This window comes from Vigna umbellata, chromosome 4 (genome assembly GCF_029865625.1).
Source record: "Vigna umbellata cultivar VRB3 chromosome 4, Vumbellata_1.0, whole genome shotgun sequence".
Lineage (NCBI taxonomy): Eukaryota > Viridiplantae > Streptophyta > Magnoliopsida > Fabales > Fabaceae > Vigna > Vigna umbellata.
In genome coordinates, this window is record NC_142168.1 from 8,419,869 (window position 1) to 8,444,234 (window position 24,366).

The 24,366-nt window shown below is 35.6% G+C and overlaps 3 protein-coding genes across 5 annotated transcripts; 1 reads left to right on the plus strand and 2 right to left on the minus strand.

Annotated features, from left to right (window-relative positions):
• Window positions 1–2,515: 2,515 nt before the first annotated feature.
• Window positions 2,516–10,172, plus strand: LOC124822616 (flowering locus K homology domain-like). Of its 3 annotated transcripts, none has more exons than XM_088113908.1 (9): window positions 2,519–2,978; window positions 5,821–5,922; window positions 6,713–6,934; window positions 7,369–7,427; window positions 7,538–7,629; window positions 7,742–7,854; window positions 8,421–8,483; window positions 9,309–9,385; window positions 9,919–10,172. In XM_088113908.1, exons 1-9 carry the CDS (start codon window positions 2,583–2,585, stop codon window positions 9,929–9,931), a joined length of 1,137 nt encoding a protein of 378 aa, XP_087970034.1. In that variant the 5' UTR covers window positions 2,519–2,582; the 3' UTR covers window positions 9,932–10,172. The 3 variants fall into 3 exon arrangements, 2 of the variants coding, with proteins under 2 accessions (XP_087970034.1, XP_087970035.1); XM_088113909.1 differs by having other exon boundaries at window positions 2,523–2,978; window positions 9,865–10,172; XR_015786158.1 differs by lacking the exons at window positions 9,309–9,385; window positions 9,919–10,172 and having other exon boundaries at window positions 2,516–2,978; window positions 7,725–7,854.
• Window positions 10,173–16,739: 6,567 nt separating this feature from the next.
• On the minus strand, window positions 16,740–17,503 carry LOC148199176 (uncharacterized). The gene is made up of 2 exons (XM_088112589.1): window positions 17,061–17,503; window positions 16,740–16,935 (listed from the first exon to the last, which is right to left on the minus strand). The coding sequence occupies exons 1-2, from the start codon at window positions 17,501–17,503 to the stop codon at window positions 16,740–16,742; spliced, it is 639 nt and encodes a 212-aa protein (XP_087968715.1).
• A 971-nt stretch (window positions 17,504–18,474) lies between these two features.
• LOC148199177 (LETM1 domain-containing protein mdm28, mitochondrial-like) lies at window positions 18,475–24,121 on the minus strand. The gene is made up of 11 exons (XM_088114482.1): window positions 23,973–24,121; window positions 22,761–23,466; window positions 22,375–22,687; window positions 22,141–22,287; window positions 21,958–22,046; window positions 21,742–21,834; window positions 20,230–20,356; window positions 19,621–19,685; window positions 19,371–19,545; window positions 18,675–18,866; window positions 18,475–18,583 (listed from the first exon to the last, which is right to left on the minus strand). Exons 2-11 carry the CDS (start codon window positions 23,363–23,365, stop codon window positions 18,521–18,523), a joined length of 1,869 nt encoding a protein of 622 aa, XP_087970608.1. The 5' UTR covers window positions 23,366–23,466; window positions 23,973–24,121; the 3' UTR covers window positions 18,475–18,520.
• Window positions 24,122–24,366: the final 245 nt, after the last annotated feature.

Below are 24,366 nucleotides of genomic sequence, written 5' to 3' on the forward strand. Positions count from 1 at the left end.
GAGAGTTTGAACAACATTATTGAAAGTGACAACACATATGTAATTTGAAAAGGAATTGCACATGACGAAATTTTGGATACCTAGGTATGTGCACATCACCACATCAGAATCTGGACTTCATAATGATGTTTTAACATTTTTAGTTCAAATACTAATTTTAATCTGTTTGGTTGCAGTTGGTCAGGTATGAAAATTTTTGAGGTCAAACACACTTCAATAATTGGTGAGAAGTATGTGGTTGACTTAGATAAAGTGGAATACAGTTGCAGAAAATGGACTTTAACAGGAATCCCATGTTGGCATGCACTAGCTGCCATGAATTTTTTGAACATCAATGGAGAAGACTACATCTCAAATTGGTTTAGAAGGGCAACATACCAAAAAACATACATTCCAATGATATACCCTGTCAACGATCATCACCTATGGGAAATGACTTCTCATCCTTGCCTCCACCTAAAAGGGTGTTACCTGGTAGACCAAAAAAGAAGAGAAGGCTAGAGGCTTGGGAGTTAAAGAAGGATGACACACAGCTAAAGCAAAATGGAACTCGTAAGATATGTTCCATATGTAGACAGGTTGGTCATAAAAGAAATACTTGCCCACAATGTCCAGGACCAAGTCAGCAACCTGAAAGTCAGCCAACTACAGGATCAAGTCAGGAACAAGAAAGCCAGCCAACTACTGGACCAAGTCAGCAACCACCAAGCCAGCCAACTACACCAGGACTTTAAAAGTTATTCAGAACACTAAGATGTATTTTGACAAGTTTAACTTAAGTTTAGCTTTTGTTTGGTACAGCCCAGTATTGGCTCCTTTGTAAACATTGACATGTAGTTTGAACTTCATTTTGAATTGGGTATTTTGTAAGCTGTGATACCAAATTGGATGATTATAATCAGAATCTCAATGACAATTTCTCTTTTGGATGTGCATTTGATTTCCAATTTCAGAATTGGATGATTATTCAGAACTGTGATACCAAATTGGATGATTATTATCATGTCATTATTAATGATGTTCATTCCATGTGCATGTGATTACAAGGACATTTTTCTTTGTTGTGATGTATACTCATGTTACAAGTACTCATCTTTGACAACAAGGACTAAATGTAACTTACCTTGATATTTGTCAATGAGGACTACATGTCACTTACCTAAATGTTATGTGATTACAATAAAGTTTTTGATTTGGTGTTGCTTTTGTCCAGAGCACATTCACAATCCATAAATTTATTGGACGTTCAATGAGGATGACACATCACTTTCTCATTTTACTGTCATTTCAATCTAAAGTTCAGTTACTTTATCTTCTATATATCAAACAAAATGTACATTTAAACAATAAATTCAGATGCACAAATTCAGATTTCTCATTGATTTGAAAACATCATATTACAATATGGCCAAAGTGCTCTTCACAATAATTGACTACTACAACACATCATGGACTTTTAAATAAAATACAAAGAAGGATGATGTTAATCAACCCCATAAAACATAGCATCCAAATCAACATCTTCTCCTTTCTCTGAAAACCCATCACAGATTTCTCCAAGCTATTAATCTTCCTCCTTTGTCTAACAATAGTACTGCCACCATCATCTACATTATCTTCAATACACCATTTAAAGAAGTTGCATCCTTTAAGTTCTTCATTTCTTGTCCGCTGTTAAAGTATTCACTTCATTAAAATTTCATTAATAACCAGAACAATTTATCACAAAAATTAAACAACAAACTTTGTAATTAGGGCAGCCCCAGAATTGCTTCCCCTCATTCTTAATTGTTTTTGCCACTCTCAACACAACAACCTTCCCACAATGGCATATTTGCCTTCCAAGGAATCCTCTGGATGTACCACCACGAGAGCTCCCCCATGAGCAAGACGAACATCCTTGATTCAAAGACATTGACACAAGAAGGAACCCCAAAACGAGACAACCACGAACCACGAACCACTTCGCCAACCAACTGTCAACGACGAAACACCAACTCGCGAAACACGAAGCACAACTCTATTGCCAACAGACAACACTAACATTCAAATGCTAAAGAATAATAAAAGAAAGAGAACAAGACAAATTTGAAGAAGAACACCCACTATACCGTGTTCGCAACACAAAGGAGAAGACCCTAATTGGTTTTATTTATGCCCAAAATCAGATTCCCCCAAATTATAAAACCCTAACTTAATATAGGGTTCATATTCTTTGTTACTCCCTTACACGTCATTATTTACAAAATCAATACAATGACACGTTTTACATAACTAGTACTATATCATTAATATATTAACTTCGTTTGTTGATACTTAACTGAAGGAATAAATTAGAGGCAAATTTATTCCAAACACTTTTAAAAATGTGGACAAAATTGAAATTAGACAACCAGTGGAGACCAAGAGGGTGTTAAACCTACTTTTAATTTAGAATGTTTATCTCGACGCTGTTCATGCTAACTTAAACCAAGGGTAACTTGGTAATTCATGTAACAAAACCCTATATTTTGCTTCCCAAGAAAAGCTGTTTCTCTTTCCTACTCCGATTATTGGATTCTTCGAGAGAAGAAGTAGCAGCGATGTCGCAGCAAGGTCAAATTCCGATAAACCCCATGGTTCCTCCGCAGAACCCTATGGCTGCCATGCAGGTTCCCATGCCCATGCACATGCAGATGCAGATGCCCATGCCATTACCCATGCAGATGCAGATGCCTCTCCCCATGCCGCTCCAGATTCCCTTCTCCATCCACGACGCTGCCGCCTCCTCCGGTAAGCGCCGTCGCGATGACGAGGCTCCCGGAACCGCTGCCGCGACGGAGCAGTCTGCGGCGAAGCGCGCCAAGGGACAGGACGTTATATTCAGGATCGTCGTGCCCTCGCGCCAGATCGGCAAGGTCATCGGGAAGGAGGGGTGCCGCATACAGAGGATTCGAGAAGACACCAAAGCAACCATCAAAATCGCTGACGCTATCGCCGTAAGTCCTTTTATTCGTTCACTCGTTGAATCAATCTGTGTGGTAGCATAGAGCGACAACAAATTAGGGGATTTCACTTTTGGGGTTTTAAATGTAAATCCACATATTCGGTAGAACTGATCTACGAGAGTGAGTTGAATTGAAATTTTAATAGCCTATTTCTGTACTAAGGAGTTTTGTGGATTTTAATAGACAGTGTACGATTTTTTTAGTTTGAACTTTAATGGATTTATATCTGTAGAACTATATGGTTTCGAAATTACCATAGTTGATAAGAAAATATAAAGTTTTCGAGAAGAAAGTAAAATCAATACATTTTTTCATAGCTAAATGGTTTTAGCTTTCAACGTTCACCAATACTTGCTCTACATGCCTTAACATCTTTTCGTGTCGGTTCCTGAGTTTGAACAAAATTAGGATATTTTGTTATATAGTAATATTGAAGATTACAATTAGTTTATTGGGTCAATTGAAAACTCATGAAAACAACATTCTTCGCAATAGAAGTTATTAAGAGAGTCTATACTGTCTTCAACAAAGAGAGTTTTGTTACCCTCCTTTGAAAACCTGACAATACTAATTGAATACCACAATACTTGTTTATATGAGTTGTTAGTGTTTTATTTGGGGCTTGTTGATGTTTTCATTTTATGGTGTATGTTTGATGGCTGAGAAACTGCTTGAGTAAAAAAGAAAACAAAACTGTTCTTCTGAATTGAATTGTTGTATTATAATAATACAACAATACACTAATTCTTGCATCTGATTTGGGGTTTGTGGTACATTAGTGCTTTTTTTTTTTGTTTCTGGCATCCATTTAGGGTGTGTATGGAAAGCCATTACACTGCCATTGACGGACCTTTTACGCATTTCACTGCAAAAGTGTAGGAGGGAAGGGCTGGAATGTTCAACTTGATTGATATGCGGAAAAAATTTACTACGCTGAGAGAAAAAAACGGGATGACTACTTTGGGTAGAGGTATTTTCAGTATATAATTTTTTTGGAGCTTGTTAGGAGTTAAATTTCTGAATTAAGATAGTGGTACTGTGATAGGCGAAATTGCTTCTTCATTTTTAGTTGCTATTCAGTTGTTGTAACAAACGGGCGTTGCTTGGTGTGTGGATGAAACATTCTACCCTTTGGTTGGATTGTAATCTGAGGCAGTTGATATCTCAGCTACAAATCTTTTCACGAAAGTTTGAAGTGTGATGCTGCCTTGTATTTTAAAATTTGATGTATGTCCACTCTTGACTGCAAAGCCTACAACGATATAATGATTATTGCACTGGAGTTTTATTTTCAAAATGATAACTACTATGTAACTGTTACATACACTTCACCCTCACCCTTTCCTCCTTCTTGGTTCGGAATCTTTATAAAGTGTCACTGTTCCTACTAGAAAAACAATGAAAAATCTTGCCCTATTCATAGCATCCTGTACTCTGATCTGTTTTAAAAAAAAGGTAGAAATCCTAGTCAAACCCTCATTCTAACTGTGCCATTGATAACCATCACAATCAACTTGCCGTTTAGAAATTTGGTCTCGAGTAATTCTTTGGTGACTCTATCATCAGTAGTGTATTGCTAGTGCAACTCCTCTTGTTGGAAAGGTCATATAAAATTGGAAGGTTGCAATGGTTTTTATTCACTTAAAAACTACAATTTTTATTTTAAATCCTATAGTTTTTATTCTACTCAAACTATATTTTATTGAAATATATTTTAGTCTCTCATTATATATTTTCTGTTATGTAATGGATTGGATATTGGATAGAAAACAAATCACAACCACTTGCTATAATAGTCTGTTTTATGCTACACTGTCACTTGTCAGTTTATGCTACGTCATCACTCAAAGCAATAAATGTACCAGCTAAATGAATCCCAATAAATCAGGAATCATGTAGAAGAAAAACACATTAGGTCCCAAATCAAAATTCTCTAAGTTTTAAGATTTCTTAAAGATATTTACAATTATTCTTATATTTAGGAAAACATAAAAAGAATAAAAAAAAGCTGTTACCCAAATAAATATTGTTTCCATGTTTTACAAGTCATTCAACAACCATGGAGATTTTGTAGCTCTGCATTACGCAGGCAGAGTCAACTAGGGATGGTATGAAGGGAGCAAGTGTGGCCTTGCCCCACCTCCTTATTTTATTAAGAAAATTATCGTACGTACAAACACAAGTTTTTATATAAAAATATTGTAGTCTTGTAATTCGTAAATACAATTATGCATTTCAAAGTTGATCGACTCTTGCCCCTAGATGTGTTCTTTACCCTCAACTGTGTTCTTTGCGTCAATCACAAGCTCCACAGTCAGCTGCCCGCGGCTGTTTTTTTAGTATCTTTTTGTCAGTGGTTAATTGAAGTCTGTTTATTGCATTATAGCATACTGAATAACTCTACATTTTCTGGTAAGGACTTTGTTTGACCCTGACAGTACTGTCAATTATTTCTCGCCGGGGATGCCAGGCCTTTGTTTGCTCTTGTCAAAACTGTTTTTGTCACGATTCTAAAAGGGAAAGTGCTTTTTGTATTATTATTTATTATTTTCAGCAGAAACCACCATGTTAAAGGCATAGGTGATATGTAAATTATTTTCCCCACACTAGTCTTTCCTTCAAGGATCCAAAAAAAAATCCATATCTTATCTGAACATTGTATTTTCAGCTGTGTTAAATGCTATAAACTTCATTCAGGTTTGCCGATTATTAGTGAGGGTTAATGTATATTGGTTGAAGTGCTTAAATTTGCATTTAAAATAAATATGTTCAGTCATTATTCAGGTTAATTGGTGTTTTACCAAATCCAATCTAATGTTTTCCTTTCGGGCAGAGACATGAAGAGCGAGTTATCATTATTAGTTCTAAGGATAATGATGAAAAGGTTACTGATGCAGAGAAAGCTCTTGAGCAAATAGCACATTTAATTTTAAAGGTAAGATGGTCCTGATTGAATTTTTTGGCTCACATGCTTTCTCTGTAATATGCTTGATCTGACTAGAGCTTTGAATTTTGTTATGATTTTTATTGCTGATTATGTTCTTATTGTGTTTCATAATTTATTATAAAAACCAGGGTGGGCGCTGTTTAATTTTTATTTTAAAATAATATGGTTTATTGTTTGTCTAGCTTTGAAAATTGAATTACTAAGGCTTGAATTGTGTAACTCGAATTTACCCGTGCCGCTATCCCTTTTAGTTTTAGAAAAAAATTGGAACATTTTTGCAGATGTTTGAACACATAGAAAGAAGTTGAAATATGTAACATTGTTCTGGAGCATCCTTGGAAGGTATTCAACAAAATATACAGAAGAACACTGAATGCTTTATCTGTAAAATACTTTAACACGCCAAGCCAAATATTCATTTATTTTTGTAGTGAGTTAATGTAACATGATATTTTTATATACCTTGTCACTGTATATGCCTATATGCTATATCGTTAGTATAAATTGCTGCACCCCCCTGTATGGTATTATTTTGAAAACAATACATGTCCTGCATCCGTGCATCATGATTTAAAACACGTTGTTATGCTTGATAATTATAAACTCAGTTAGGGGTCTTGCCCTGCATATCCTGTACTTCTGATACGTATTTGGCCACTTTAGTTTTTTCCACTTTTGAGATTATCATGTATTATGTTAATATTCATGTAGCCCTGTTGGGTCTTACTTCATTTTGTCAATGCTATTGAGAGGCGCTGATAATGCTTCCATATAACAGGAAGATGATAGCAGTCTTGATTTGTCAAAAGTTGCAGCAGGACATGTGGCTGCCAATACAATTAGACTTTTGATTGCTGGGTCCCAGGCAGGTGGATTAATTGGGATGTCTGGTCAAAACATTGAGAAATTGAGGGACTCTTCCGGTGCCTCGATTACTGTTCTTGCACCAAATCAGTTACCTTTATGTGCTTCTGCCCACGAATCTGACAGAGTAGTGCAGGTGATATGTCTAAAATAATGCTTATCAATTCTTGCAACAAAGAATTTTGGTTTTCGGGAACACTTTTATCAGTGACTCAGTGTCACTTTGCCTTCACCATATATTTTGACTTGGATATTTTAACCATGATGGCAAGGAATTTTAGTTTGTTCTTTGAAATTTCATGTACTGTTAAGATTACAGATGGACCAACATAATATGAATGTTATTATTTGTTATTAATTTTCCGAAGATAATGCTTGCATGATGTTGAATGACCTGCTCTTCTGTGTATCAGGTTTTAATATGTTCATGTTTAAGTCATAGTTCTAAATTCTATTCACATGTATCAAGTAGCATGAAGATGATTTGAGGATTGAATTATGCATTTTTTTATGCTGCTTCAAAAATACTTTGGAAACCTGGATTGTAATCTTCACTCTTGTTGAAATTAGTTATCAGGAGATCTTCCTTCGGTAATGAAGGCTTTGGACGAGATAGGTTGTCAACTAAGGTGTGCTGGTGAACTTCTGTTGTATATTAATTTTGAACCTGATTCTAATTACTGTTGAAAATTAGTTTGTCATTTTGCCTAACCTATATATGAACTCAAATTGTGCACAGGGAAAACCCACCAAGACAAGTGATTTCAATTAGTCCAACATACAATTATGCTGCAATTCGACCATCCCAACCATATCTTGACCCAACTTCAGGTTATTTAATGTTTTTCTATATTAGAGCAACATTTGACTGCCATTTAATAGTTATATCTGTTTTGAATATTGTCTTACAATCACTTCATCTCTAGGACAACCAATCTTGCAGTTGATTATGTTACATTCGAGATGCTGATTTCGGAAACGATGGTTGGTGGGTTGATTGGCCGATGTGGCTCAAACATATCGAGGATCAGAAATGAATCTGGAGCAATGATCAAGGTCAGTCTTATACTTCCTCCTATCTTGAAGCATCCTACGAAAGAATTCACTTTCTGATTCATGTTTATTAGTTATTATACCAGTCTCTGCATTAAAACAGAACCCCTGGATCTCACATTTGCATATAGAACTACAGAAGACTTACAATTGTTGGATATTGCCAAAGATACCAAAATAGATGCCAGGCCTGAGTTTTGTGGTTTACCTTATTTGTCAGACAATGATTTTTGGATCTCTCATTAGCTTGACCAAATACATTAGTTACCAAAATACCAAGAGAATTGAGCATTCTACATTTCTTGAATTAGTATGGAAACCCTCGAATTTCCAACTACATTAAATTTTTATTGAACAGCATGTAGTTTGTGTACTTGTTTACTTGATCCGTTTCCAACATATTGAGAAGTCAAATTTTGTTAAGATACTTATATTTTTGAAATATCTAGGAGTTTGGGTTATTTTAATGTATATTAAATTGTGGTTCATAAATTGTTTTTTTGTTCTATATAAATTCCCGGAACTAATTTGCATCTGATTTATATCTTTCATTGGAAAATGTTGTGCAGGTTTATGGCGGTAAGGGTGAACAAAAGCATAGACAAATTCAATTTGGTGGTAGTGCTCAACAGGTGATCTTTGCCTTTTAATGTTTCGAAAGAAAGAACAGTATACTTTTTATGTTTGAGACATGTTTTTGTTATTATTATCACTTTTTTTTTTATTTATCAGTTTGATTGGTGGATTTTATCACTTTGCCACTGGTTTGGAGTTTTTTGCCCTAGCTGTGGGAAATGATTTTAGATTCAACAGTCTACTATTAAACCAATTTGTACAAATTTTGCCTGTACTTCTGTAGCCAAGCCCATCATGGTTTTAGTTCTGGTCCCATCAAGTGATGTATATCTTAGAAGAATCATTCATCATTCATTGAATAAAAATAATCACACAGTTAGCTATTCTATATTTCCAGTCTCTTACATCCATGAAATACTACGGATTGTTTATTTCTTTTTGTGAAAGTGGGAGAGATATCCAGTGGCACTGGTCATCAGTTGGGGGGGAGGGAGAGTGCTTGGCGTTGGATATAATCTTTGGTTGTGCAGTCGAAGCTTCTTGAGATAAAACAACACGATGCTAGGCTTCGTCCTGTCCTTGATGAGTAATCCTTGTTGAAACACTGAACACTTTGGAAAGGTCTGTCTGTGCTACCCGTCAGACAAAACAATTCAAAATATGGGAACTTCTCTATTTGCCCATGGCCTCCTTTTTCCTGGTCTGGGATCTTCCCCGAAACAAAAATTGATATCAGCTCAGATCAAGATAGTAATTTAATCCGATATTTTATATAGCATGCAAGTCCTACTATGGAATTAAACTGTCGCTTGCTCTTTCTACCTTTTTCTTGGTTTTAAGCTGTTACAGTTTTTTTGTTGAAGCTTGAATTTTGTGAACAGGTAGCTTTGGCAAAACAGAGAGTTGATGAATATATTTACTCTCAGTTGATACAACAGACTGGCACCCAACAGTCAGCGTAAGTATTTTCCATATGAATTGGGTCAATTCAAATTGTAAAATTTTCCAGTAAACAAGGAATATCTAGTCCATTGTAATAATTAAGATCTTTCTGTAAAAGTTTTTATCCCCATTATTCTAAAAGGTTGCATTTTATAGTTCATTGATAGTGTAAAATTGTTTTAATGTGCATTGTGGATTAAAACCAATAAACTATTTTTTAAGTGATTTATTACTTCAGTCTGAGATTCAAAATTTTTAATGAACTTTACGTGTCTTAAAATTTTGTGCCCCTACTAATGAGCAGACAACTGTAAACTGCAAAGCAAGTTGTTGTTTAAGTATATTTAATGAGATTTTGTTTCTTATAGTAGTGTTTTGTTTGGATCTTATATAGTTTTTGTTGAATATCTATTCCTTTATTCAGGCGAACTAGTTCTTTGAAAACAACAGGAAACCGTATTATAATGATTAAACTTGCGTGTTTGTAAAATATAGGGAATAATTTTTATCAGAAAGGACCAAAATTTAAAAGATTTGTGGTCTATTCAGCTTCCAGAGATGACACCAAGAAAGCCAAAATGTGTAGTTCCTGCTGTGAATCCAGCCAGCTACCTGGGGGGTTTATTTGTGTTAGTAAGATGTGTTTGATGGATATAATTTGTTTTAGTGGATTGTTCAGTTGCTGCTGATGTTCAAACTTTTCTCAGCTTGTACTGTATCAATTGTTGTTAGTTGAAGGTATATATAATTTTTTTTATACATAAATATGAATGTGTAAAATGTAACATTTGTTTCTGTTGATATGTCTCTGACTAGTTTCTAATGTTATTATAGCATCTTATTTTCTGCTATATTAAACTTCTATCATCACGTTTAGCTCTTTGTTAATTTTAATAAATGACTCATAAAATTGAAGAGAGAAGGAGCCTGAGTCATCGTTTTCTTATGTCGTCATATTTAAATGACGTGGCATCTTCTGCTTTACATTACGTTTACATGTGTACGTAATCTGTTGTTTTTATATATCTACTTAATCTTAAGACAGCATACTTTTTTACACAATGTTTTACAAATTTATTTTTATCATCGTCACAAATGGAAAATATTTTATTGTGACGAAAGTTTCATTTCAATTTTAAGCTACTTTATGTTCTAGAATGTTTACCTATAAATTTGTGGAAGAAAGCTAAGCACGTAAACTGTTTAGAAATCACATATCGTAGTCAATTTTAAATGTGTAGGAATTATACTTTCCCAGATTTAGCTTATAAAAGACTTATTGTTTTCCAAAATAAAAAAGTTGTCATGTATATAGTGGCTCATTCTTAATAAAGTTTTCATCAAGGTTCATTTGATGAGAGGTAAACCAATAAAAAAGAGAGAAACGAAGTAATTTTAAAAAAAAAGGTTATAAGTAAATCTTACATATATAATCTCAAACCAAAGATATTAACCTTTACAATAATTACTTCAAAAGTAAAACCAGCTAAATTTTTTGATAATATGTCATGATAGTTTTACATATGTTTAGTTTTAGGTTAAATGGTTTAATCTTTAACCTGTAACGTAAAATTTTCTATTTTAAATTTGATATAATTTTATTCTTAAACTTTGAAAATTCGTATTTCTAAAACAACTGCATTAAATTCTTTGAACGAATTAAACTATATTTTAGACTAATTTTTGAATTGTTTATATTTAAACTAAAATATCTAATATAAGATGAAAAATCAGTACAGTTAGATTGAGATGAAAATATTCATTCAATTTCTAAATTTAGAAATTAAAATATATCCAAATTTTAAATGAAAATACATTTTGTTTCTGTATCTAAATTTAAATTTAGAAACTAAAAGTATATTTATTTTTATTTTTAAACTAAACTTTTTTAAAATAAGAAATTTAAAAGAACCTGAATAAAAACGACACTCATTTCTCACAAGTTTAGTCTTTGGTGACCATTTCCAACTTCTACATTTTCCATCTTTTCAGCAGTGACATTTTTTATGTGGGACCCACAATCCTTCTATTTCTTTTATTAATAATGCCAAATGCTAATAAATAACCGACGTTGATTAAGGAATTATTAATAAATCTACATTATTTTTAATTAAAAAATAAATCCTAATACGCTATATAGAAAATTCATTTTCATTCATTCTAAACAATGCAGTTTTATCTTTTCTCTTAATTTCCTCACATTTTCTGTATATTCTCCACAGTTCATCGATACCAAACACAAGAAAAAAAAGTTATATTTAATTTAATTATTGACTAAAAGTAAAAAAGAATATTAAAGTTTTCATTTTGAGTTTTGGCAATAAAATAAAAGAGAGAAAAAGAAAAGTATTTGGCAGCGTATGAACGTGGAATGATGATTTTCACGTTAAGAAAGCTTAAATGTGTTGTTTGGTTTGAACCACAAATCCGGTTTCTTAGATTACCGTTGAAGCAAGCAATTCATTTGATGGTTGAAAACATTTATTTGAAGAAGAAAGTTGAACATCCAATTTCAACACATTTCATTTTTATTTCCAAATCATTAAAAAAAAGTGTAACATTTATTACCAGTTCTTTTCGACAAACAAATTAGGTACATCAATTAACCTTCCAGCTTTCTCTACTCAATAACCCTCATACAATTCTCCATACGTCCAATTCTTTATTCGCTTCTTCAGTCCACTCACTATTAATGATTTTTTGCCTTCGTCCAAACACGCCCTAATTTGTCAAACTCTAAAACCACGCTTCCACCGCCATTTATGGTTTATATTGCATTCCCAAACACACATACCATAAAATTCTTAGTAATGATAAAAAATATAATGAATTGTACGATGATACATATTCATAGAACGATCTATTAGAGACAATATGGACAATTGGTCAAAATGGACTGCGAACAATATTAGGTACTATCCGGTCAATATTAGTTTACAACATGGTTATGGAAGTAGAAACAAAGAAACGGAACAACTTCCAACAATAAAAATCCATAAACATTACTTCTAATCAAAATTACTAGTAAGCATTATTTAGTGTCATAATTAGGATTCCACTAATCATAAGTCCATCTCAAAACCTATAAATAGAGATTAAAGGTAAGAAGCTAGGTAATTACATTTATTACGAGCTTAAGATTTTTTCGGATTAATCACTAATTTCAAGGTGAGAGTGTCTTTGGTTACAAGCTACCTAAGCTGATTTGGAGAAAAGTGTGAGAGTGTTTTGTGGAAATCATCCATTGTACACCTGAAACACCTAAAAATGAGTTTTTATATATATTAATAGAACTGGCCCAGCACTGTTGCGTTTGGTATGTGGCCCAGCCCATATCAGTTTGCCGCTTACGGGGTTTAGAATAAACCACTGATGCCACGCAAGCAGTATTATGTGCGCGATATGAGAGTGAGAAGAGAGAGAACAGAGCTTCTTGAAGGTTCCGGTAGAGGCAGAAGCAACGATGGCGTCCGCGTGGCTGATCGTCGCAGAGACAGCTATGGACGACAGTGTAGAAGGGAAAAGAAACGTGCACAACGTAAGAGGTAAGAAAAATACCTTCTTTTATTATTCTGTGATTACTTTGATAGTTCTACAAAAGCATAATGATCTTCTTTCTGTATGTTGAAAATCATGAAAAAAAAGACAAAGGGGAGAGCTCTATTTATAGAGCTCTGTCAAACTAACAACTAACCACTAACAGTGAAACCTAGTATAACAGAAAAGGTTACTGTCTTTATGACAGTAACGAATTAGTTTCAATCCTAATAGCCTCCCCTCAAGCTGGACGATGGATGCTCGTCAGTCCAAGCTTGGGAATAATCGATCTGAATCTGACACGGTGAGGAAACTTTGTGAAGATATCAGCTAACTGTTCGTCGGAGCGCACGGGAAGAAGATTGAGGAGTTGTTCCTGTACCTTTTCACGAACCACATGACAGTCAAGCTCAATATGCTTGGTCCGTTCATGAAAGCTCTGATTGTGAGCAATGTGTCTGGCTGATTTGTTGTCGCAATATAGGGCTGGGATTCCTGACTCTTCTACTTGAAGGTCATGTAGTAGATAACTGAGTCACTGTATCTCGCATACAGTGGCTACAAGTGCTCTATATTCAGCCTCAGTAGATGATCTGGAGACAGTTCTCTACTTCTTAGATTTCCATGAAATGAGAGAAGATCCAAGAAAGATGCAGAACCCTGTTGTGGATCTTCTGGTGTTGGGACATGTGGCCCAATCTGAATCACTGAATGCCTTTAGTTGCATAGGAGAGTCAGCAAGGAAAAACAACCCCTCAGATGGCTTAGATTTGATGTACCTGAGAATATGTTGGATGGCCCGAAAGTGGTAATCAGTAGGTGATTGAACAAATTGACTGAGCAAATTAACAGAAAAGCACAGGTCAGGTCTAGTGTTTGTGAAGTATAATAACTTCCCTATTAGCCTTCTGTAAGGGCCCGGATCATCTAGATAGCTGTCCAATTTGTATAAGGAACTTGTATCACTAAGAAATGGAGTAGATGAAGGCTTACAACCCAACATTCCTGTGTCTTCCAGTATATCAAGAGCGTATTTCCTTTGGCATAGGTGGATCCCTCTTTTAGATCTAGCTACTTCCAATCCTAGGAAGTATTTGAGTTCTCCTAGGTTCTTTATTCGGAACTTGTTATGGAGAAGTTCCTTTATGTGGTTGATCTCCATCATGGAATTCCCTGTTAACACAATATCGTCTACATACACAAGAAGGGCAGTAAAGCTAGTAGGTGTTTTCTTAGTAAATAAAGAGTGATCTGATTTAGATTGAACAAACTTGGCAGTTATCAGGAAGGAAGAAAGTTTTTCAAACCACTGCCTGCTGGCTTGTTTTAAGCCATATAATGACTTGGTTAACCTACAAACCTGTCCTTCATTGTATGTGATTAGTCCTGGGGGTGGTTCCATGTAGACCTCTTCATTAAGGTCTCCGTGTAGAAAGGCATTGTCTACATCCAGTTGATGTAAAAACCAACTGTTGGAAGCTGCTAGAGCTATAAGTAATCTGACCGTGGTGAGTTTGGCCACAGGGGAAAATGTATCCAGATAATCTATGCCCTCTTGTTGCGTATAACCTTTAGCCACTAAACGGGCTTTGTATCTCTCAATACTGCCATCTGCTTTGTACTTTGTTTTGTACACCCACTTGCAGCCTATTGTATTTTTCCCTGGGGGCAGTTGAGTTAGAACCCATGTATCATTGTCTTGCAGAGCTTTAATTTCCCTTTGCATGGCCTCTACCCATTCATTCATTTTTCGCATCATTGTATGATGTGGGTTCCTTGTTTCCAGTGACTGCCATAGTGTATCTCAAATGTTTCTCTGAAAGATTATCACAACATAATACATCAGAGATAGGATAGGGTGTTTTAAAGCAGTTTTGAATAGATGAGGATTGATTCACCTGGTGGATGTAATCTTTCAAGTATGTAGGAGTTCTTCTGTGTCTGTCAGACCTTCTCTGTTGTTGATTCTCCTGGCTGGTTTCTGTATCATCACTGACATTTTCATCATCATCAGGGAGCTGTTCTCCTGGGTGTTCTGCTGCTGTTGGATCAGCAGCATTCAACTCGTCATGTCTGCCATCACCAATGTGACATTGGTCCTTTAGGAGATCATTTACAGCATCAACCTTGTCTCTTTCAGTGTTACATTCTTCTCTGCTGCCTGGCACCTCCTTGTAGGGAAAAATGTCCTCATGAAAAATAACATTTCTGCTTATGAGGAGTTCTTTGGTATTTATGTCAAGTACGATGTACCCTTTTACACCATATTTGTATCCTAAAAAGATACCTTTTCTGGCTCTAGGATCAAGCTTACCCCTGTTATTCTCAAGAGTTGAGGCAAAACATAAGCTGCCAAAGGTTTTGAGGTCTAAGTAGGTGGGAGGCAACTTGTAGAGAAGTTCATGAGGTGTTTTGTGATTAAGAGTAACAGTGGGCAGCCTGTTTATTAGATAAACAGCATGCCCAATTGCATAGGACCAGTAAGCGTTAGGCAGATTGGATTGAAAGAGTAGGCTACGGGTCACATTTAGGACATGTTGGTGCTTTCTTTCAACAACAGAGTTTTGTTCTGGGGTCTCAACACAACTCTTTTGATGGTTGATCCCATGCATGTTGTAGAAGTCCACACAATTAAATTCAGGCCCATTATCAGATCTAACGGTTTTGATTGATTTGTTAAACTGATTCTTAATCTTAGTAACAAAATTTTGTAATAATTCTCTAGTTTGACCCTTATTGTTCATTAGAAAAATCCATGTGTGTCTACTGTAATCATCTACTATAGTGAGGAAATATTTATGACCATGCACAGAAACAGTATTAAGAGGGCCCCAAATATCACAATGCACAATGTCAAAACAGTCAGTGGTGGCAGAAATACTCTTAGGGAAAGATAACTTTCGTTGCTTAGAATAATGGCAAATGTCACAAACAGTATTGGTATCAGTTTTAACATAGGGAAAGTTCTCAGATATGTATTTCATCACCTTGTCACCTGGATGGCCTAATCTACAGTGCCATAGGTTTACATCAAGATTTTTAAAAGAAAAAACAGCTTTAGCAGTGTATCTTTGATCAGATTTAGGAGAAACTTGCAGGTAATAGAGTCCCTTCCAGGAATTAGCACATCCAATCATCTTCAATGTATGATTCTGCTTTATCTGGCAGATCTTAGAGGAAAAGGTTAGACTGCAATCTAGGTCCTTAATGAGACTTTGAACAGAGATCAAATTAAAGCAAAATTCAGGAATATAGAGAACATTAAAAATAATAAAATCTTTGGAAAACTGCACTGTTCCAGCGTGTTCAGCAGTTAGGATAGAATTGTTTGGCAGTTTCACAGAAATAGGTTTGATTTTATAGAAGGTCACGAAATTTGTTTTATCATGTGTCACATGATCTGTGGCACCAGTGTCAATAATCCAGGAAAGGGTACCTTGTTTGTGTTGGGTGTCACTTCTCTGGACCTGATTAACCTTGTGAGGGGGCTCATCGATTTTGTCCATCATTCTGAGAAGTTTATGCATTTGCTCAGCCGTGAAGGACTGGAAAATGTCTTTACTGCTTGCTTGATTTGTGCTCTGAGCGTCTCCAGGTTCAGTGGAAGTGCTGGTCTGGCAGGCATTTGCAGAACCCCAGTCAGCTGTCTTGTTTTGGTTGCTTTGGTTGCTGTCCCCCTTCTTGTACCAAGGAGGATATCCATGTTTAGAATAACACTCATCTATGGTGTGATTCATCTTGTTGCAAAAGGAGCATTGTTTCCCATGATTAGGATTCCTACCCCTTCCTCTACCTTGACCACGAAACCCAAAACCTCTTCCTTGGCCCTTCCACTAGCTGTTCTTATCAGTGGTGCTTGCCAGAATCTTGACCTCGGGAGAGGTATTTTTCTCTTGTCTCTCTTGCTGCATAATGAGGGAGAAGACCCGATTGATATTAGGTAGAGGATCCATTAGTAGAATCTGTGTCTTAACAGTGCTGTAGGAGTCATTTAATCCCTTCAAGAAGCATATTACATGTTCCATTTCCCTGTATTTCAGGGAGATTCTTGAAAGATCACAACTACATGGAATCTTGCATGTGCAAGTAGGAATGGGTCTTAAGAATTCCAACTCATCCCATAGGATTTTCAAATCAGTAAAGAACTGGCTCACCCCCTTTCTCCCTGTTTGATAGAATGTATATCCTGTAATAAATCAGAAATCTTGAAATAGTCTCCTTTGGAGAATCTTTCTTTCAGCTCATCCCATAATTCCTTGGCCTCTTCAACATATATGACACTCTCAGCTATCTGTGGGGAGAGTGTCTTTGTAATCCAGGACAGTATCATTACATTGCACCTTTCCCATGCATCAAACAGTGGATCTGTTTTCTGGGGTTTCTTTATGGACCCATCAATAAATTTTGTTTTATTTTTGGAGAGCAAAGCTCTCCTCATGCTTCTGCTCCATGAGGAATAATTGTTTTCGTTCAGAGTCTGGGCAATAAGAGTGAGACCTGGGTTCTCACCAGGATGTAGGTAGTAGGGGCTGGATGGGTTGTTAGCTTCAGCTGGGTGTAGGTAGCAAGAACTGGGTGGATCGGCTGATTGATCCATGAGAGGGAGATTCCAAGAAACAACCCAAGAAGATACCAAGATTTGAACCAGAGGCAACGGAAGCAGAGTAGGTACTAGACCTGCTCTGATACCATAATAGAACTGGCCCAGCACTGTTGCGTTTGGTATGTGGCCCAACCCATATCAGTTTGCCGCTTACGGGGTTTAGAATAAACCACTGATGCCACGCAAGCAGTATTATGTGCGCGATATGAGAGTGAGAAGAGAGAGAACAGAGCTTCTTGAAGGTTCCGGTAGAGGCAGAAGCAACGATGGCATCCGCGTGGCTGATCGTCGCAGAGACAGCTATGGACGACAGTGTAGAAGGGAAAAGAAACGTGCACAACGTAAGAGGTAAGAAAAATACCTTCTTTTATTATTCTGTGATTACTTTGATAGTTCTACAAAAGCATAATGATCTTCTTTCTGTATGTTGAAAATCATGAAAAAAAAAGACAAAGGGGAGAGCTCTATTTATAGAGCTCTGTCAAACTAACAACTAACCACTAACAGTGAAACCTAGTATAACAGAAAAGGTTACTGTCTTTATGACAGTAACGAATTAGTTTCAATCCTAATATATATAAAAAAAAAGTTTTTTATTATTAAAAATTGTATGAAAAAAAATTGTAATTATAGAATAATATATTCACAAATAGTAATGGTTACAATTATTTACTCATTGCAAGTATTAAAATGAATAATAAATAAATGAGTAGGATGAGAAGTAGTTTTTTAAATAATTATTATTGAAAACAACGTGATGTCTAATATGGGGATTGTTTTGGTCCTATCAGGAATTAATTGATAATGTGTAAGGATATAAAATTTCTTCCAAACTCATAAAAAGAAACTAATTTTATTATAATTAAACGAGAGTTTGATATCATTTAATTTTACAGGCCTCAATTATTATTTTTTGTTAAATTACCCTCCAATGAAACTTGACTTCATAAATAANAAAGTATTCACGGAGCTATAATACTCACTAGCAAAATATATAATATAATATGAATTCTAAAATCTACATACCTCCTTCCTAACAAGTCTCAAAAACTCTTGTCGTTCCCTGCTCACCGACTGAAAATTTGAGACAAATGAATGAGCCCAAGCATTCTTCAGTGCATATAAAGTCTGGCGAAATTGAAAATAATTTACTTCCAATCCTTACAGATGCGGATGCTAAAACAGCTAGTGCACGACTGAGCTCCGACAGGTGCTCCTGTTTATCCAATGTCTTTGATTTTACCTCTCCTTGTGTTTGTTTGGTTGTCGAAGCCCTCTCTTTTATAACCAAATCCCCTTCAGTACTGACAGATTCTACCATTTTGGCCTGCTCTGCCTCCTCTTTCTTTTCCTCCTCCTATTAAATATTTTGCACCCATCAATCTCAAATTAAAGCAACAAGTATACCAATAGCCAAAAAACTTCAAGAAGTAAATCATTATTTATGGTGGTTTGCTGGAGAACAATCGTTGAAAACTTCTCTTAGACAATTGATTACAATGTGCTTCAAAATATGCAATGAAAAAGGAAATACTCAACACATAAAAATATATTTTTTTATAGATGACTTAGGTTTTCACAATAAATTTATCTTTACCCTTTCTTTCTTATTATAAAACTTCAGTATATACCTGAGTAGCATAAATAAGTTATTTAGTCATAATTCTTATGTTCTTCCCATTAATTATTCACAAAACTACAGCGAAACGAACCAAAGCTTTTAACATAAAATTATATGTATAGATAAAGGATAGTTTTTAACATGGTTACTTTAAACTTGAGACTAAATCAACAGTCTCATTGCTCCCTCCCAGAACATATATATCTCTAGTAACAAAATCCACAGTGCAAAAAAACCCACCTTGATTAGCTCCTCTTGCATTTCAAGATATTCCAACTTCCTCTTCCTTTCCGAAACAGAATCCTCAGATGGCAAAGTTGTTACCCCAACAGTCTCTACAACCTCATCTGGCAAAGAAGAGAGTGTAGCTTGAACAGCTTCCTCTGGTCTGACCTTTCCTGAAACAGAAAATGCCCTACAGAGAGAATGGAACAACTTCCCAGCAAACCCTTAAAAGGATAATATTTAAACAGAGAAAATACTAAGATACCTAGAAAGAATTAAGAGGGAAGATGGCACAGAATGGTTGAGAGACAGATCCAGCCAGTCCCTAAGCTGCAAAAAAATGTAACAATTTACATCTCCAGAAAATGAGAATTGTTTCAGCTATACAACCATATGAAGGGGTTTCTGTTCAGGATTAAGAAATATCTTTCAAGGTCCAATCATGTATGCAAACACCTTTCGTTTTGCATTAAGAGCTACACCAGCAACAGTTTTTTTTAAGACATTATTTTGTTACCAACCAACACAACAATAGCGATAAAGAGTCTTGAGAATTGTTTGAAATATATATGTGCCATGTGTATAGAGGAGATCTAAGGGGGGGAAACGCTATTATTAGAGAGAACTGAGAAAAACTGTTGGAAAAACCATTACAAAGGATTTAGAGGTCAATTATTTGCCTAAAGACACAATTCATAATAGAATATTATAGTATCTTTGATCCACATGGGAAAAAGCTAGGTTGTTATTGTTGTTGACTTCTGAAGATAAAAACTAAGCCCAGTGTCTTGTTCAGATAAATTGTAAAGGTTTTATGTTAACAAAGTTAGAGAGTTCAAGGGCACAAAACTGCACTGAAATATTTATGATTAACCTGCTGCCGCATTTCTTCAACTGAAAGCAATCCAAGTAATCCACGATCTCTACAAGCTTGACGAAGCTCTGCTTCTGACAGAGATTCAACACCCTCGAGTTTAATCAGTTTATCATCATTCTTGATCCTGCCAAAGGAAAACAATTTAGACTTATTGACCCTTAAAACATCAATGAGGCTACTGACTGAATAGGGTAAATTTAGTAAAATAACTACTCTAGTGTTGAAAACACATAAATCTTCAAGCATGGTGTGCAATGCTAAGCAGAATTTTCCATTTTCCCCTTCCTTTTCTCCATTTGTGGAAGGGAGTGACCTGTTCTTTTTCCTTTTGTATTTTATTGAAAGTAATGGTGTCCGCACATATTGAACATCATATGGTAGAGCTCGTACTGGTTGTATTATACATGTACTTGACCTTAATTCATTAGCATAAATACGTATATACAAAGAGGCTATTGGATATAAGGCTAATGTATCCCTTCACAAATTCTCCTCTTCCATCTTTCCGTGTCTCTTGATGTTCTCTTGCATGGTTTCAAGAGATACAATCTGAACCTAGGTTGGGAATATAGACTTGCATCTAATTTCCTGGGAAAAAAATCCTATTCTACACAGACCACCTTTTATGAGCAGCTCTGAACCTAGACTGACCTGTGTCCCCTAAGCAGCCTATCACCTCCTTATCTGGCTCTCACACACTAACCACCTATCCACAACTTACTGGTACACACAAGATGTCATCAAGTGTGACCGCCAGACATGCATCAACAAGAAGAAAGACCAAGAGAAATCTTATATGAAGAAAGGTGATGTATAACAAGGAATAAGGGATACCAGTGAAAAAACAAAAATCAAATTGGGAATAGAGTTCCCGTGAAATTAGAATTTACCATGTAAAGGAGAGAGATCACAAAGGGGGTGCAATAAAAATAAATTGTTCGGCTCACACCAATTATATTTATATATTAAGGATTTGTTTATTTTAAAGTTAGAAAATCAATTATTGAGCTTTTTAGTGAAAACACACACATTGCAATGTAAATATGTACTAATACAAACGCTAAACCAACATAGCCATCTAAGTTCTTTGAACTCCAATAAGAGTAATGTACTACTTTCTCCCACTAAATTAAGATTTGAACTTCCGCCAGACCTGTTGATTCAGCTCCAACCGAATACTCCACAATGACTGAAGAAAGGTACAATAACAGGAAATAATGTACTACTTTTAGTCCCTTCAGAAACTAACATAATTTAAGAACCTTGCGTATTCCTCTGTTTCCTACAATTGGATTATGCACTGTGACTGAAAAAAGGAGTCAATGAGGAGGCAGACATTCAGACATTGGTAACAGACATAAGAAATATACGAAAAAATCCCTAAACAACCATGTACAAAGAATTTATTTACGATAAATCACAATGAAAGTTGCCAGAGAAGAGCCAATGAGCTACTGCATAAATAAAAAAAAAAACAGAGAGGAAAGATAAATAAATTATTAATCTTACTCTTGTAATCTTTTGCGGAGCATGTAACGCAAGTATCCATCAGTTCCATATGGACTGATGCCCATATATTTACACATATTTACCAAGCGAGGCCTGTTCTCCATTTTCACAACCAAGAAGCATGGTCATAAAAATATCAGGATCCCAAAGTATGAGATGAGACTAATAACTGGAGAACACAGCTTGTTGAACATAAGCAATAGTAGAAGCACCAACCTGCTAATGTTATCCAGGGTGAGCTCATCATTAAATAACTTTGCAAATCCTAAGATTTCATCATTAGAAACTCGGGCACCTGTTCTAACCTACATTAATAACATAGTAAATACAGACATAATGATATCAATGTTGCACATATACGGATGGTAAAGCAGCTATATCATGAAAAGCACTGCTGACTTTGTTCATAAATTCATCAAGATCTTCAGCTGTCTTCTTCATTTCTCCACTTTGTGAATTCTGAATCTCGTTTGCCATTTCTTTTACAGTATCTTGAAGAAACTTGGCATATTCTATTCTTGCATTTAGCCTTCTTTTTAATGCCTCCTACAAGTTAAGCCTTCCCAAAATTGAGTGATAATAAAGCACACCAGTAGTCAAGCATGTATGTTTGATGAGTACAATAACAATCACCTGTTCTTTCATCTTGTCCTGGAAAGTGGATGGTAGCATGTTGGGAAACAATTTAAGGAATACTGGCAACAATAACTCCATGAATGGAACTATGATAAATACAGCGAATGGAACTAGCCTGAAAATATCAGCTGTTGTCCTTGTGAGTTGCTGTCTCTCCCTTCTAGAAAGATTCTTTCCACCAGCAAGTTTCAACATTAATCTGGAGCTTATCCTAATATCAGCCCAAAGTAGTTTCGTACCAAACCAGTAGTGTTGCAGGGTTGATTTAAATTCATCCCACCAATGGCTAAACTTCTTTGCCCAGTCATCCCTAGTTAATGGGAAATCAGACAAGTCTAACAATAATTATAACACACAAAAACAAGAGGTGGTAAATTGTAAACCTGCTCATTGACATTATAGTTCTGAAAGCTGGACCAATCCCTAAAATCTTAGTCCATGATTTTTTTATAATAGAATCAGCACTCTTCTGTGTTTCTTGAAATTGTTTAGCCTTGGCTTTTGCCTTTATGGTGCTCAAGCCTTCTACAGCTTCATCACAATCCTCTGGTGAAGCTTCCTTCTTCTGTTTAGGAGCTGGTTGTTCATTTCCCCTTTTACTGCTACCCAGTCCAGATTGATCAGCTGCAGCTGTGGAAATATGGCGCGTACATTGGGATATCCATCCCAACCTTGAAATATAAACTAACTCTGCTTTGCCAGATCTAAATCCAAAACTTGAAACTCCAAAGGAATTATGCGAGACAAATCTTGAAGCTGCACAAGCTGCTAGATCATATTTGTTGACAGTAAATAATTTGTTTTCATGTACATCTTCTGTAGTCGCAGATGAACAGAAGGGAAACCGACTAAAACCTCCTGACTCACTAGATTCTAATGGCTGAGCATGCCCAACACTGGAGAATCCAAAAATAACGCGACTAGTCTGACTGCATAGAGGGTTGAGGAAGAGGCTTCTTCTCTTCTTCAAAATCACTCTTGAAGCCATGACAACAAATTCCAGGCGCTGATGTCAGTTTTCCCCAAGTAAAACACTTGAGGATTCAATGTTTCAATGACAATGATACAAAGAGTGCACAAATGTATAACCTGTGAAGTGCAAATCAAACTGCAATTATTCATCGCAGCACATGATGCAATTCATCAATAGTAACAGAAGTGCACGTTTGGTAGTAGATTACTTTTGGTTTCTTTCTTCAAAAAAGCATCTCAAGAAGTTTAGCACAACAACAAAAAAACAAAACAACTAATTCTACAAAATGAACGAATCCATACACGTACTTTTCATATCGCTCATAGGATGATAAAATTAAAGCTAATTGCGAGGCTATTAAAAAAATTCAAGCAAATAAAATCAACACATTGTAGCAATTTTCATAGTATGAATACATACTAGAACCTCTAATAGGACACGGAGAACATGCTAAACATATGAAAACTGTGTGTTTGAGTTCAAATCACTCTCAAATTAAACGAGTAGAGCACTCGCAAACTCAGTGTCCACTGAAAAACAACATAAAATATTCATTCTCCTCTTTAGAACTTCGCAGAAATCCGAATCGAATCGAGCTCAGCTAATCGAATACGAAACGCACCGCCGTTCTGAAAATACAGCAGGAAGAGAGGCGTTTTCACGGCAAAATGACCAGTGTTCGTTAACTGGAGAGGGTCGTGGAACAGAGAACAATAGATAACCGGAGAGAAAATGAGCGTCTTCTGAAGGAAATCATTACAATGCTAATAATAATAATAATAAACAATAATAATAATAATGATAATGTATTAATTTTTTTAATTTTTATTATTATAAGTATTACTATTAGGATTGGGTGAAGAAGGAACAACTCTCTGGGAGTTTCCAATTTTTTCATTGATGCTGCATTTTTGTTTTGACTTTCCACTCTGCATGTATTTTATCTTTACTCCTTTTCAAGAAAATAAATTTATTGACATTTTGGAGTTTAAACGGATCAATAAGTGTTAATTTTT

Coding starts and splice junctions, on each gene's coding strand:
- LOC148199176 (XM_088112589.1), bottom strand. CDS start 17,503: ATGGATCAATCAGCCGATCCACCCAGTTCTTGCTACCTACACCCAGCT. Junction 16,936..17,060: donor ATCAAACAGGGAGAAAGGGG/GTGAGCCAGTTC, acceptor CCTGAAATACAG/GGAAATGGAACATGTAATAT.
- LOC124822616 (XM_088113908.1), top strand. CDS start 2,583: ATGTCGCAGCAAGGTCAAATTCCGATAAACCCCATGGTTCCTCCGCAG. Junction 5,923..6,712: donor TAGCACATTTAATTTTAAAG/GTAAGATGGTCC, acceptor TCCATATAACAG/GAAGATGATAGCAGTCTTGA. Junction 8,484..9,308: donor TTGGTGGTAGTGCTCAACAG/GTGATCTTTGCC, acceptor TTTTGTGAACAG/GTAGCTTTGGCAAAACAGAG.
- LOC148199177 (XM_088114482.1), bottom strand. CDS start 23,365: ATGGCTTCAAGAGTGATTTTGAAGAAGAGAAGAAGCCTCTTCCTCAAC. Junction 19,546..19,620: donor TCCCTCTTAATTCTTTCTAG/GTATCTTAGTAT, acceptor TTCTCTCTGTAG/GGCATTTTCTGTTTCAGGAA. Junction 18,867..19,370: donor TGCAAGAGGAGCTAATCAAG/GTGGGTTTTTTT, acceptor AATATTTAATAG/GAGGAGGAAAAGAAAGAGGA.